The sequence below is a fragment of the Eschrichtius robustus genome, chromosome X (assembly GCF_028021215.1).
Source record: "Eschrichtius robustus isolate mEscRob2 chromosome X, mEscRob2.pri, whole genome shotgun sequence".
In the NCBI taxonomy this organism is placed as follows: Eukaryota; Metazoa; Chordata; class Mammalia; order Artiodactyla; family Eschrichtiidae; genus Eschrichtius; species Eschrichtius robustus.
In genome coordinates, this window is record NC_090845.1 from 20,621,480 (window position 1) to 20,635,557 (window position 14,078).

General features: G+C 48.0%; 1 protein-coding gene across 1 annotated transcript in view; it reads left to right on the top strand.

The window, feature by feature from the left end:
- Positions 1-8,836: 8,836 nt before the first annotated feature.
- PTCHD1 (patched domain containing 1) overlaps positions 8,837-14,078 on the top strand; it is a 49,850-nt gene continuing 44,608 nt past the window's right edge. Inside the window, exon 1 of the mRNA XM_068533525.1 lies at positions 8,837-9,187. Within this exon, the coding sequence (XP_068389626.1) occupies positions 8,837-9,187 (351 nt within the window). The remainder of the gene's footprint in view (positions 9,188-14,078) is intronic.

Below are 14,078 nucleotides of genomic sequence, written 5' to 3' on the forward strand. Positions count from 1 at the left end.
CTCATAGCACCAATGTCCTTGCCACACTACACAACTTTGTTGTTTCACTTGGTGGCCTCAGTCCACTGCACTGTGGACACTTCAAAAGCAAGGTCTTTACACATCTTCGTTCTCCACATCTAGCAAGATGCCTTGGACTTATCAAGCCCAATAATGGGTATGGTCGTTTCAAAGCACTTTACATTCATTATCATGTTTTATACCTGAAAATCTCCTTACCTGGGAGATAGCATCATCATCTTTATCATTCTGATTTTTATGAAGAGAAATCTGAAATACGGTGATGAGACAGAGCTAGATGGAGGACCATATTTGCTGATGGCTAGGCCAGTAGCCAAACTGCTTCAGTTTTTGCTGCTAGGCGGACCACAGGAGGCAATGGCATTCACCTGAGGCTAAACCTTTCAACTCACGGAAGAAAAAGCTTTTCCACAACTAGAATAATCCCCTTTACAATATTCAGAAGATGCCTGAAGGTGGAAGCAAAGCAGCCCCAGAAATGCCAAGTCTTGTGTTTTTTCTGAAAAAGGATTCTTTGATTTTTTTTTTTCTTCTCTCACTTAGACTCTCTTAGGAGCTGCCTCCGATGTAACTTTTCTAGAATTCTAATATTTGTGAACATGTAAATCAGATTTTACTATTAATTAATTCACCAACATAATGCCATTCACTAGAAGGAAGTTATCAGCCATGGGGAACAGAATGCCTTGTAGCTCTGTCATTTTTAAAAGTCAAAGCAAGAAGTACACAGTTCTAATAACAGAAGAGATGAAGTGCTTTGTTCTTAGGTTATGCTCTGGAGTACAATTTTTAAAGGGATTAAATATATAAACATCAAAGAAAGACTGCCCCGAAGCTAAGAATTGTATCAGGAAACCCCCTGCTTTCTTATGTCCCCTATGCTCATACATAAGACAATGGATCTGGTGATTATAACGGTCTCTGTTCACTTTACACAGTAAGTAAGGGAAGAGAATTAAAGAATCTTTCCTTTGCAGTATAATGACTACTGGTGAACCACTAAAAAATGGAAGAATTTCAACAGGCATAAGGTCAGAGTCTATTTGGTTGCTTTTTCTGCTATGTATTTTGGAACCACTTGACAGTTTTCCATTTTAACATTTTGAGGGATTTTTCTTGGTAGAATCCAGACAAGGACTGCAGAAGTTTTGCCATCTGCAAAAAGAGTGGGTTGGATTAGATCAGCAAACACTTTGGGTTCCATAACAATATTTTTGTTGGTCCACAGAACTCCTCTAAGGAATACCAACATCAGAAATGAATACAAACACTGAAAACCTGACTAATGGATAGGCCATTGATATTGACGCTTTACAACACTATTAAATGAATAATAAATACAGAAATAGCATGAAATTGTTTATAATATTCATGGCACATTATATTAGCTGATTATGATTTTTTTACACTTTATGATATTCAGTCAAGGCATTTTAGAAAAGGAATCAGGTAGTTTTCTGCTTAAAAGAATGATTGAACAGGAAAACATGGATTTTGATATCAGATAGGCCTGGATTCTATTTATACTTCCATTACAGTGTAACCCTGAACAAGACAGTTTATCTTAATCCTCAATTTCCTCTCTTTAAAATGGGTTTGACAATACCTATAGCCCACAGAGTGATTTTGCAAATTACATGGGCTAAGATACGGGAAAGTGCCTAAGGCTAAACTTAGCACATAAAACACATGAGAGTATTCTTTTCCTCATTTTCTATCATTCCTGTGAGTTTTCAGCACAATCACTCCTAAAATTCAAGAGATTGTAGTTTAGAATTAGTTCTAACATTTTCCTTTAAATGTCCCCCCCCCCCAATACAAACACACCACAAATGCACCAAATTATTGGGCACAATTTTAAATATGATCATATTGGATTTAGTGGTCTGCCAGTTTAAATTTATTTCCATTTTAAATGACCTGGCTTAGAAAAAATGATCAACTCCCTGATTATATTAGTTTAAAGAAACTCTTTAGCTCTAAAATTTCCCTAAAACCAATTTAGAAGTGATAGAGGCTGGAAAGGGGAGGAGTGACTAGGTTTTAATGGATCTGTCCCTGGTGCTGAAAGTGAATAAAGTACCTAAACTCTCCTCATTTAGATGCAGTGGAAGGAAAGCCAGCTTCACTTAATGAAAAACCTGAGTTGCACTTAGATTTCAAGAAAGTGGCATTACTCAGGAATTCCCAGAATGAGGAGCGGTCATCTTTGACCAAGCTCAAAACTTTAGGACCATCCCAAGGGAAGAGAGAAGGGGACCTCTATCAGCCCAGCCCAGTGGTCAAAAGCCTATCAAAAATTGATACATAATATTTACATCTCATTAACGCGTAGATATCTATAACATTAGATAACGAAGAAGCTCAAAACAGCAAGATGCTAACTCGAGGCTAAAGGTATTCTAAGGCTGGAAACCAACCAGATATCATCTATGCCTTTTTTGTTGCCTCTCCTCTAACCCTTAACTCTGGTTCCTATTTTAATTCTCAGTATATTTATCCAACCCTATTAGACTAAAAATTTCTTGAGAGCAGGGAATCCCTCACTCAATTTCTCCTAGTTGTTGACCTCAGTAGAAACTTGCTCACTGAAATAATTCAAATAAAATTGTTCAATCAAGTTAAATTAATCAATGTTGTTTTGGCAGTCAGAGAAAGCTTATTAGATACATGAGCTAGGATTTTAAGAGAACCTTGAAGGACAGAAGGATTTTGAAAGATGGAGAAAGGGCAAGGCCATGCTTTCTGCTTTTTAGGAGAAAAAAAGCAAAGCAAATATTTGGACCTGGCCACCTCAACCTACTGGTGGCGTGGTGAGCCCAGACACCCAAATAGTGTCTTTCAAAATGGTTCTCCCTGAATCGATGCATGAAATATCCCTCTCTTAGCCCTGAGGCCTATGTTTATTCAAGAAAATTATTTTGCATGACTTTTTTCCTTATGTCATGATTGATCATTTTTCTACAAGACTCATGATGATATTGAGAGCCTACTGAGTTGGCAGAATATCCTGAAAGACTCAGATATCCAATCAGCACACTTTTCAGAGGGGATCATCTACACACAGCAGCGTGCCTCTTTATCTTAAGCAACCTATTAGGACTTGCCACACACATGTGTTCTCTCTTCAACTGCAAGTTCAAACTATCTGTAGAAGTCTCCCTTTGTGTAAACTTTCTGTGAATACAGTGTTGCTCTGCATAAAACGGTTTTTTGGTCAAAATAGGGCTGAGTCCCAGGAGATATTTTACGGAGGCATCCCTGCACAAAACACTGACGTTTGCCAGGGGACCCTCCCCACTCTGAAAGGAAAATGCTTGCTACACTTTTCCCTTCCCTGCATCTGTTTCCATTCTCCAAGAAATCTTACCTAGATGGCATCTTTTAGGATGGCAGAAGCACCCACCACTTAGAAATATATCAGGGTTACTGAGATTAGGATAGTATAAAGTGATGATAAACACACTATGCTAAGTACTACCCTAAATTGCAGCCACCCAACTTTCCTTTGCATGATCCTGCTATGTACAGTGATTTCATGGTGGATATAGAACAGTTTAGATTTAAGATATATGCATGAAAATATTTTGTTGTTTCTCAGGCAGAAAATGGTGGTGTGATTATTGAAAGCTAATGTTTGACATACTTGCTAGACCAGAGAACACCCTTGTTTCTAACCTTTTCAAACCAAATAAGCTTTTCCTTTGGGTCCACACTCCTTCCACACCATGATCAATCCCTCTGGCATCTCTGAGCCATACTGAGCCAAGAGACTGATTCCAAATATAACAGATGATAGAAATCCCCTGCCCCCAAGCAGGAATACTTCATTTATTTGACCAAGAAATTTAATCCGTGTGAAGGGATGCCCTTGTCCCTTCCAATTTAACAATAATCAGAAAGGCATTGGTTAGGAGCTGTCCACTTAAAAGGTAGTGATGGATATTTGACCCTAAGAAAATAGAGATGCAGTCAGACATTTATCTCCAGGCTGTTCATCTCACTGCTATTTACAAAAGTAAAAATTTTAAAAACCTAAATGTCCAGCAATATGGTACAAGTTGAAGTTTCAGCCATATGACAGAATTCTATGCAGCCATTAAAATGTCTTATAGCAATATTAATTGACATGAGAAAATGCTCATAATCTATTTAATGGGAAAAATGTTTATCGAAGAGAATGTTTATTATAACCCTCAATTTTAGAAAAAGGCAGTGTATAAACATTGTATATGCACTGCCAAAGCCCTCCTGCCAAAGACCACCAGGAACATGCCAATAATTGAACAAGCTGGCTTTATTTTTCATTGCAGCCAGGGAGAACACGCACCATGGAGAACTGAGGGGCGTCTCAATAAGAAGGTGTTAGAGAGGACTTATCATAGGATTTGGGCTCGTGTTAATGATTTGGGGTAAGGTTTAAAGCAGTGGGGCTGGCTCTGGTTTGGATGCTCTCGGGAAGCAGGCATAGTTTTCTGATTGTGTCTTACTAAATCTTCATCTAGAGGGAGAGAAGACTAGAGCAAGGCTAAAGCTGTCATTTGTTTTTCAACACACCACAACAGTCACTCATATTAGCCAGGGTAGGAACATGTTTGGTCAGTTTTGTGGTTTGGACAAGGTTCCTGTTTTGTCTGTGTTCAGACATGATTATGGAGTGTTCCTAATTTTGTCTGGATCCATCACAGTTACAGAGTGACCTTACCTGCCATTAGTGTTTTGGGGAATGGTTTTTGCTCAACAGGAGAACCCCAAAGCTTAGTTGTGAGCAGGTCCTAGCAACCCCAAGTCCCAGCAGATTATACCAGGCCAGCTTCTGCATGGCAGGGACTGACTTTCTTTTTCACATACACACACATATTCAGTCAGAGAAAACTAGAATTGTAACAAATATCATTTACTGTTTGTGATATTCCAGGCACCGTTTTAAGTGCCCCACATTTTTAACCTATTTAACCTTCACGGCAACTCTATGTAGTAAGTACAATCAATATTCCCACTTTCCAGAAGAGAGAAGTGTGGCATAAAGAGGTTAAGTTACTTACCCAACAAAAGTAGTAGAGCAAGGATTCAACTTAGTGGCTATAGACCAATAGCCTTAACCTCTACATTATGTTGTCTATGTATACAATAAGTTATTAATAGAGGTCACCTTTGAAAGGTGGTGAAAGTACAGGGATACAGGTGTCTTTTTCTTTTTCTTGTTCTTATTTTCTAAATTTTCTACAATTAATATGTATTAATCTTTAATCAGAAAAAGGAATAATTTACAAATGTACTTATGGAAGCTCTGTACCCAAGCCAAGGTCATCGTCCTAATGCAAACTCAAGTCTTTGGTGGTGGCAATGCTCCCCTGAACGCCTGAATCAAAAGAGAAGACGAATCAAATCGGGAGGAGGCAACGCCCTCTCTGCGCGCGCGCTCTCTTTCTCTTACTCCAACTCAATTTAGACAATACTAACTGGATTTCCCGCATTAAAAAGTGGCAGGAAGACCCACTCTCAGGCCGGTCCGTGTGTCTTGAGTTAAAGCCGGTAGGGTAAGTTCCCCCCAGCATACAGAAGAACAATTAGGAACCGAGTTGGGAGGACTAGAGGCAAATGCCTCGGTCTCAAAGGAAAGGCCCTTTCCTTGTGGGAGAAAACACCCCCAACCGGCCCGGTGAGCACCGCTGGGTTTGTCCCGCTCTAGGACTCAGCCCAGGCACTGAGAGCGGGGATGCCAGCTCTTCAGCCCGCGTGAAGGCTTGTATTAAAAGGCCGAAAATTCTAGGGACGGGAGCGAACCAAGGTTAGGAGGGAACCATTTGGAGGGACAAAGACCTCAGAATGCAAAGAGCTTTGCCGAAATGTTAAAGGCTCCCCAGCAGACCTGTCGGCTGGTTTCCCTTCTCTTACTTCTGTCGCTGCGCTGGCACCAGAGCAACAGGAAACATCTTTGTTTGCTCCCCGCGCCGAGACTGACTTTAGGCCTCCTGAGAGGTGCCCACCCACCAGCTGCCGCCGGCTCGGCCGCAGAGAACAGTGCTCGCAGTAATTCCCACTGCCACCGTACCCCCCTCCCTCCGCCGGCCCTTTCCTTCTCTCCGTGTGCCCCGGCCGAGAGCCAGGCGAGGCATCCACCCTGCCATTTAGCACCTCGGCTGCGCAGTGGTGGGTGGTTTCCCAAAGCGTGTGCCCTCGCAGCCGCTCGCGCTCGAGTCGCCGCTAGCAGGGGCACAAGTCAATGAGGCTTTTCCCTCCGCGATCATCGTGAATCAGCAAAGCGCTGCAGAGCAGCGGCGTCTCCGCGAGCAGAAATTAAGATGACGGGGGAAGGGCACAAGTGGAGAGTTGCAGGGGAATTTCTAGCCCCTCCCGGGAATGGCAATTCTGAGGGGGTGGGGGGGGAGGGTTGTCGGCTGGAAGCTGCTGGTGAACCAGAGGGAGTCTTTGGAAATAGAGAGCGGTGTGGGGAACAGCGAGGGGGAGCTTTGAAAGTGGACGAGAGTACGGCTGGGTAAAAGGACCTAGGGAGCGCAGGCAGAGCTGAGCGCAGGCAGAGCTGAGGGTGCGCCCCCGGGGTGGGCAGCGCAGCAGCTGCAGGTGTTGCTGAGGGAATATAGGACGGAGGGTCTGGTGTGGGGAAAGGGAGAAGAGGAACCAAGAAAGGAGGATTTCCCGGCCCACGACTTCCTGTTTCTGACGTGCAAGTTCCCAAGTTCAGTTTGAGAAGTGGAGGGCCGCTTGGCATTGGGGAATCTGGGCTGGGAACGTTAGGGAAACACCTCCCTTAGTCGCGGTCTCCCATCCATCTCCCTCTCCCTCTCCTTCTCCTCCTCCTCTCTTCCTCCTCCTCCTCCTCCTCTTCTCCCTCTCCCTATCCCGTCTTCCTTCCGCTTTGATTAATATGCATGCCCATGCTCAGTAGTGCGGGCCACACTCCAGGGACCGCGCCTCCAGTCACCGCCGCGTCTCGCTTGACCCTTGGCACTAAAAAGCTAAGCAGGAGCGACCGGAGGCGTGGGATGGGAAGGCCGAGCGCTCAAAGCGCGAAGCCTGGGGACCCCTCTCCGCGCCCCGGTCCCCACCCCCCTGGCCGGACGGAGCGCCTCAGCGGCCCAGACTCCGAGATCCCGCTCGGTCTGCGTTGCAATGGATGGACCCGGGGATTGGAGCGCGCAACGAACCGCGCTAAATTGTACCTGTGCGTGGCCGTTCCCGCCGCCGCCGCAGGTCTATCCCGGGCCCGAAGCCGGCGCCCGCCTTCTCGGGGAATTCTCTGGAGGGGGTGTGCGAGGGGAACCACAGTGGCTGCCTTCTAGCTCACGGCTGGCGCGCACAAGCACACGCCCAACTTTGCCGAGCCGTCGGCGCCCCCCGGGTACCCCCGCGCCCCCTGCGGCTCGGCACTCTCGGAGACCACATCTCTCCAGGTCTGAGATAAGGTGTCCCCCACTCCCACACTCGCCCATTTGAGGAGGAGAGGGCGGGGTAGAGGAGAGAAGAGGAGTAGCGCTACAGACTCCCTAACCAGCTGTCCACAAACACTCTATGCCCGCAGGGGCGCCCGCTCCAGCCCCGCCGCACCAGGTCCCCCAGACCCGCCAGTGACGACAGAGAGAGGAGGAGGAGGAAGAGGAGGAGAAGGAGGAGGCGGCGGCGGCGGCGGCGGCGGCGGCGGCGGCGGCGGCGGCGGCGGCAGTGCGGAGAGGCGGGAGTCCGGGAGCAACAGAGCCCTGGCGACCGGCGGCTCCACCGACTGACCATCATTATCAGCACTTTTATTACTGGGGGACGGTCTGGGGAGGTTGAGGGGCGCGCAGCAGAACTGTCCAACCCACTCTGGAGTGACCCTAATTGAGAGCGAGAAGACTCGCCAGAGGCGCCTTTGGAGTGGACGTGCCCCAGACGCACACCCGGACTCTGTGGTCCCGCGGAAGCTGCAATGTTGGGGATATTTTAAATGGCTCTTACTTGAGAGGAGGCGTGATTTCCACGTTCGAGCGTCTTCGCTCCCCACCCCCTCTCCGCACCAGCCAGTGCGCGCCACCACCTGAGCCTGGCGAGAGAGCCTGGGCGCACGCAGTCTTCAGCCTCTTCCTTTCCGCCTCTGGGGGGATTCGGCTCTGAGCGGGTCCGCCCGACGACCCCCGGGAAAACTCTTTACTTTTTGTTTGGAAAATCGGGGCCATTTCTTTATTCATCTCCGGGTCTCCCCGGAGGAGGACAGGGGAGGGGAGGGCGTGCGCGGCGGGCCGGGCCGGGGGAGGGGAGTGCGGGGAGGGGAGGGGACTGGGTGTAGCCTGGAATTCTCCGTCCTCGTGCTCCTAGGCTGGCGCGCAGAAGCTCCCCGCGATAGCGCCGCCGCCACTCCCCGCGCCACCCCGTCGTTGGCCTCGGGGGTCGGGTGAGTGGGGTCATGACGCGCCGCGGGGGCTGCCCCGGGCACCTCCGGCGCTGAGCCGGGACGCTGCCCCGCCGCTCCGAGCCCCTCTGGCGGGGAGGCGGCGGGGGGTGGGGAGGGCGCACGGGGTAGGGCGGGGTGGGGGCGGCGCGGAGGCCGCCAAGCTGGGGGGCTCAACGGGCCGGCGCGGCCGCGGGCAGGAGGGCGTGTCTCCGGCCCGAGGGGACCCTCCCGAGGCGCGGCGCGGGACTCCCCGATGGTGGTGCCGCGGCTCCGGGAGAGCACCGGGTCTCGCCTCCGCCGCCGCCGCCGCCGCCGTCGCCGCCGCCGCGGGCGCCACCACCGCCGCCGCCGCCGCCGCCGCCGCCGCCGCCCGAGCCCGCGCCGAGCGTGCGCCTCGCCCTCCTCCCGCGCCCGCTCTGCTCTAGGATGCTGCGGCAGGTTCTGCACAGGGGCTTGAGGACGTGTTTCTCCCGGCTCGGCCACTTCATTGCCAGTCACCCTGTCTTCTTCGCCTCGGCGCCGGTGCTCATCTCCATCCTGCTCGGCGCCAGCTTCAGCCGCTACCAGGTCGAGGAGAGCGTGGAGCACCTGCTGGCGCCCCAGCACAGCCTCGCCAAGATCGAGCGCAACCTCGTCAACAGCCTCTTCCCGGTCAACCGCTCCAAGCACCGGCTCTACTCGGACCTGCAGACCCCTGGGCGCTACGGCCGGGTCATCGTCACCTCCTTCCAGAAAGCCAACATGCTGGACCAGCATCACACCGACCTGATCTTAAAGGTGAGAGGGGGGCGGGCACGGGCAGCCTCTGCGGGCGCCGCTGCCGCGGTTGGGCTGACTGAGCGCGGGGGTCCGGGCTGAGAGCGCCGCCTCTCCCATCCCAGGCGACTGCCGCAGGGGCTCTGCTGCACCGCGCGCCCCTCGAAGGCCGCCCGGAGCCTCCCAGCCTCCCGGGCGGGGAGCGTCCGGGTCCGGGCCCGGCCCTGCCCTGGCCGCCGTCGCCGCCACCCCGGCAGCCGCTGCAACAGTTGGGGCGGCGGCGGCCACGGTGCTGTGGTCCGTGCGCTTGTTTTGGTTGCAGTGGTCTTGGGGGCGGGGAGGCTTTGGGGTAACTGGGCCAGAAGGAACCGAACTAGAGAAGACATTCTAGAAAGTCCTGCTACTTGAAAACAAAATACTATCTTGGGGGGATTCAGAGACCCCTCTCCCCTGTCCTCATTTCTTCTCCCTTCCTCTGACCCGGGAGTGTTTTGGAAAAGGCTGCTCGGAGGGGCTGTGAGCGGGATGGTAAAGGAAATGCCTCCCATCCACCAGAAAGAAGTACGGTCCTGGAGAGAGGACAGGGGCTGCCCTGCTGCCCTCTTCCCTGGGCGAGGTAGCCATCTCTGACTTACAGGGTGAGAGAGGACGTTTGTAATTCGCAGTTGTTTCATCTTTCACAGTAGCTCCTCTCCTTTGAAATGCAAAAAGTTCTTTGGGAAATGAGGGATTCGACTGATGCACTTTCATTTGGGTGTATTTGGGCGTGAGGGTGAGGGGCAGAGCCAGAAGGGTGAGGACAGAAGCCAGGCTGTGTGGCCCTGAGAAGAGCACAGGAAACCGAGCAGCTGCTTAGAGGGTGACACTCAAAGAAACAGGCTGTGCTGTCAGCCTGAGGTGGGAATTTGATGTAAAAAGTGAGGTTAATGGTGATAACTTTCAGGAAGTTCCTAAGGAAAGCAGAGGAGTGAGGACTAGAGTTGGAAAAGTGGAGACCTTGGGAGAGAAAAGCAGAAAGAGGTGAGAATGTTCCACCCAAGCCCTGGTGGGGATTCTGGGTCTTGTTTACTTAAGGTACTCCTCTGGGGAGGGCAGACAGGAACCAGTCCCAGCTGGAGCCCTGGGGCCCAGGGATGGAAGGTGCTGGTTTTGTGTGGGTCTCTGGTCCAGATCCAGGATTGGAGGCTGGTTAGATTTCTAGTCTACTTATCCCACCGGGAGTCAGCCAGTGAACCTGGGGGACTCTTTCCTTCTCTTTTACTCTACAGGTAACCCCCTAGAGACAAGCTAATTTTCCACCCTGTATTTGTTGACATGATCAATCAGCAATTAGCAATGAGCAGAATCTGACTAGAGACTCAGTGGAGTTAGGACCTTCGCACATTGGTGGCTCGTGGTATTTTTAATGGCACACACAGCATCACACATACTCACCACAGAACCTTAGTAACATTAATCCTGAGTTGTTTGCTTTTTTCATGATTATGCTTCCAACATCGAAGTGGTTTTTTTTTTCCCCCCGATACTTTAGTTACCGTATTTTGACACACAGATAAATACTGCTCCAAATGCTTTCCCAAGAAAACATGTAGTAGTTTCATGATAGGCTTAAGGAAACTATAATTTAGCCAGTCCTGACATTTAGAAGGCTGCCCCATCTTTTGATAGATGAGCTACTAAATGATGTTTCTCTTTGTTTTTGTTTTTGTTTTTTGTTTTTTGAGGTGATGTTTCCACTGGCTGGCTTTTTGGGCGTTTTTTCCCCCTAACAAACCGTCACGCCACTCTGACGGGCAGTCACCAGTTCTGCTCACTCTCAAGGTTAATGAGACATCAACGGGCACATAAGATGTCTTTTCAACCGGACTGTTTCTCTCCTATTTGATTTTGATCTGTTCAGGACAGAAAACCGTATTAGAAGAGAAAGTTGGGACTGGAGAGCCAGGGAGGCTGGCTTTGCCTTCATATCTAAAGGGCAACTTTAAAGGACGGCGGTCTTGTGAGTGAATTGTTTTAAGAAATGGGATGTTTTTTCAGGTTCTAGGTTTCTGGGGAAGATCAAAACCAAGTGGCATAGTGGTCAGAACTCATTTCTAGCTGATGGCTCTCTGGTGAAAATGAATTCACAGAGCTTATGAAAACCCAGACTCATGAAACTGAGGGAACTGCCTTCAATTCTATATATCCATCTTTTTCTTCTTATATCCAACGCCTATATTTGGTAGGTATGGAGGAGGGGGACAGAAAAATGGACCCTCGGTAGTCATGGTACTGTAAAGTGTGGGAACAAGCACTTACTTTTTTCCTCTTTTTTTCTATTAGAGACATGAAAGATTTGTCCTTTACACAAGATGTTAGGAGTGAAAGAGTCACTGTTTCCGCCCTTACTAGTGTTATTCTGATACTTTGTTGCTGGCACCAAGGAGAGCACTGACAGTTAACATTGTACCCAACACCGGCCAGCCCCTGCCTGTTTTATAACATCGCACTGGAAGTAAAGTGGACACAGCATAACCAGGGCTTGAGGCTTTCTCATGCCCCACGACAAAACTGAAGGAAGTAACTTGCAGGGCTGTGTCACTCACTCCTCATAGTGCTCCGGGGTTGTACCTGTTCAGTGAAGGCGATCCTCCTGGCAATATTAGTCCAACGACTTTCTGATCAAAAATAGACTGGGAAGGGATGATGACAAAAAATGAAAATCCAGGTTGGTTTTTTCAAAAACATAATTGAGAGTATCACAGAAAAAAATAATCCACCCCTGACAACCCAGCTGATCTGCTTTGCAGGAGCTTTCTCAAATTCATGCAAGTGACATGATTGCCATACTCTGACCTCTGCAGCGTTAGAGTCTGACCACAAACTATGAGAGAGGTGACTCTCCCTAGCAATGGTTTCCTCTGAAGCCTACAGGGCAAAGATGTAATTCTGGGTGAAAGCAGGTGGGGCCTGATGGTACTGGCAAAGGATCAACCATTAATTTCTGAACCCCTTTAAATACATGTTGATCTTCAAAAGTCTTCATTTCACTAGAATATAAAATTTAGCTCATTATTATATTTTAACAAAAATCCATGATGTTCATCTCAGAGCAAATTTCAGAGTAGTGCCTCCCGAGCTTTTAGGGATATGTTTCTTCCTGATCACCTAAAGTGAAGTGTAAGCAGGTCTTAGTTGATAACTGATCTGGCTGTGACCAAGACAATACTTGATTTGTTCCATCTGTGTAAAGAACCAATTTAGCCCATTCCTTATAACAATGATATCACCTTTATAACAGCTTATAAGTTATAAGCATATAGTATGTTTAAATACATCAAACACCTAAGGGTAGGCAGGAGAAATGGTGTGATTCCATTCTACCGATGAGAAAACTGCGCCTTAGAAATTAACCGAATTATCTATAGAAAAAAAAGACAAGGACAGAACCAGGACTGTGACCCAGGGTTTTGACTCCCCGCCCAGTGCTCTTTTCACTATCATTTACTGCCTCCCATATGATAAACTACTTGAATGATTTTAAATGTACATTTTTGGTATCCAAATGAGGTATATTCAATCAAAGTCTCATCCCCATCCTATACCGTTGTTCTAACAGTGGCAGTTGGATCATAAGGACATTCTCTCGACTGATGCTGCCTAGTGTCAATGGAAATCCACTTACAGAAACTCTACATGCCCAAAGTAAAGCATAAGATACTTGTAATTAGCAATATACAAAGACAGAAAGATAGACTATTCTGCTGGAAAAAAAATCTCTGGATGATTGAATGCAGCGATTTCCTGTTTGAGTGCTGTTCGTTGGCCAGGTCCAGGTGAATTCAACTCCAATGCCTCACTCACACAGTCCCTGGCACAGAGTAGACCTTCAGTAAATATCTGTCCAAGGGACCTGCCCTAGTTTGCTCAGACGTTTACGTGATGGGCAAAGAAAATTCCACAGAAACTACTCTGAAATGTATTTTCAAAATGACGTTTTTATGTGTACAACTTTATAGGCAGATTCTAAGGCTTCTCTTTTTCCAAGATACCATTCTTCCTTTCTCGTTTTCCAAGATCACCTCTGTAGTCCTATCAAAACACTTTTCAGTTTTGCAATTGCATAGGGGCGTCTCCTTTGCATAACGTCCTCTTTTTCAGGGGGACCTCATAGGCTGTTTTATTCTAAACCAAGGGAAGGACACATACTCACTATGCAGACATTCTTCCTTTTACTGGGGAATCTCATTTTGTTCAAATATTGAGTTTCTACTTTATTTAAACTTTTCATGTTTAATTATATTGAGGAGAATTAAGTTGCAAAATGAGACTGATAGAATTTAACTTGGAGTTATTTAATTCAAGCTTTCCACGAAGGGCAGCACAACAGCTAGCTCAGGGTCACAAAGACCTGATAGCTGGATCAAGATCCCAATTTTTCCAAATACTGTCTCAGCACTTTCAATCATTACAGGAATCGCCATTACGTCTTTCTCTACAGTCTAAGGATCGGCAAATTCCAGCCTATTTTTGAGCGTAGGAGTTTTTACATTTTCTAAAGATTGTAACAGAACAAAACAAAAACAAGGAAGAATATGAGACAGAGATAGTCTAAGACTCTCAAAGCCTAAAATATTTACTCTTTGGTCCTTTACATAAAGAAGTTCCTATACTATATTCCAAAACCCCCTTACCGGAGCAATTTCAGGAAGTTAATGCTGTTAAGTAATCTCTAAGGCAGTGGTTCTCAATCAGGGGCGATTGTGCCCTGCACGGGACATTCAGCAATGGTTGGAGACATTTTAGCTCATCACAACCAGGGGTGAGTTGCTACTGGCATCTAGTGGGTGGAGGTCATGGACGCTCTTAAACATCCCCTGTGCGCGGGACAGCCCCATACAGCAAAAACTTCTCTGGCCCCAAATCCTGCTTG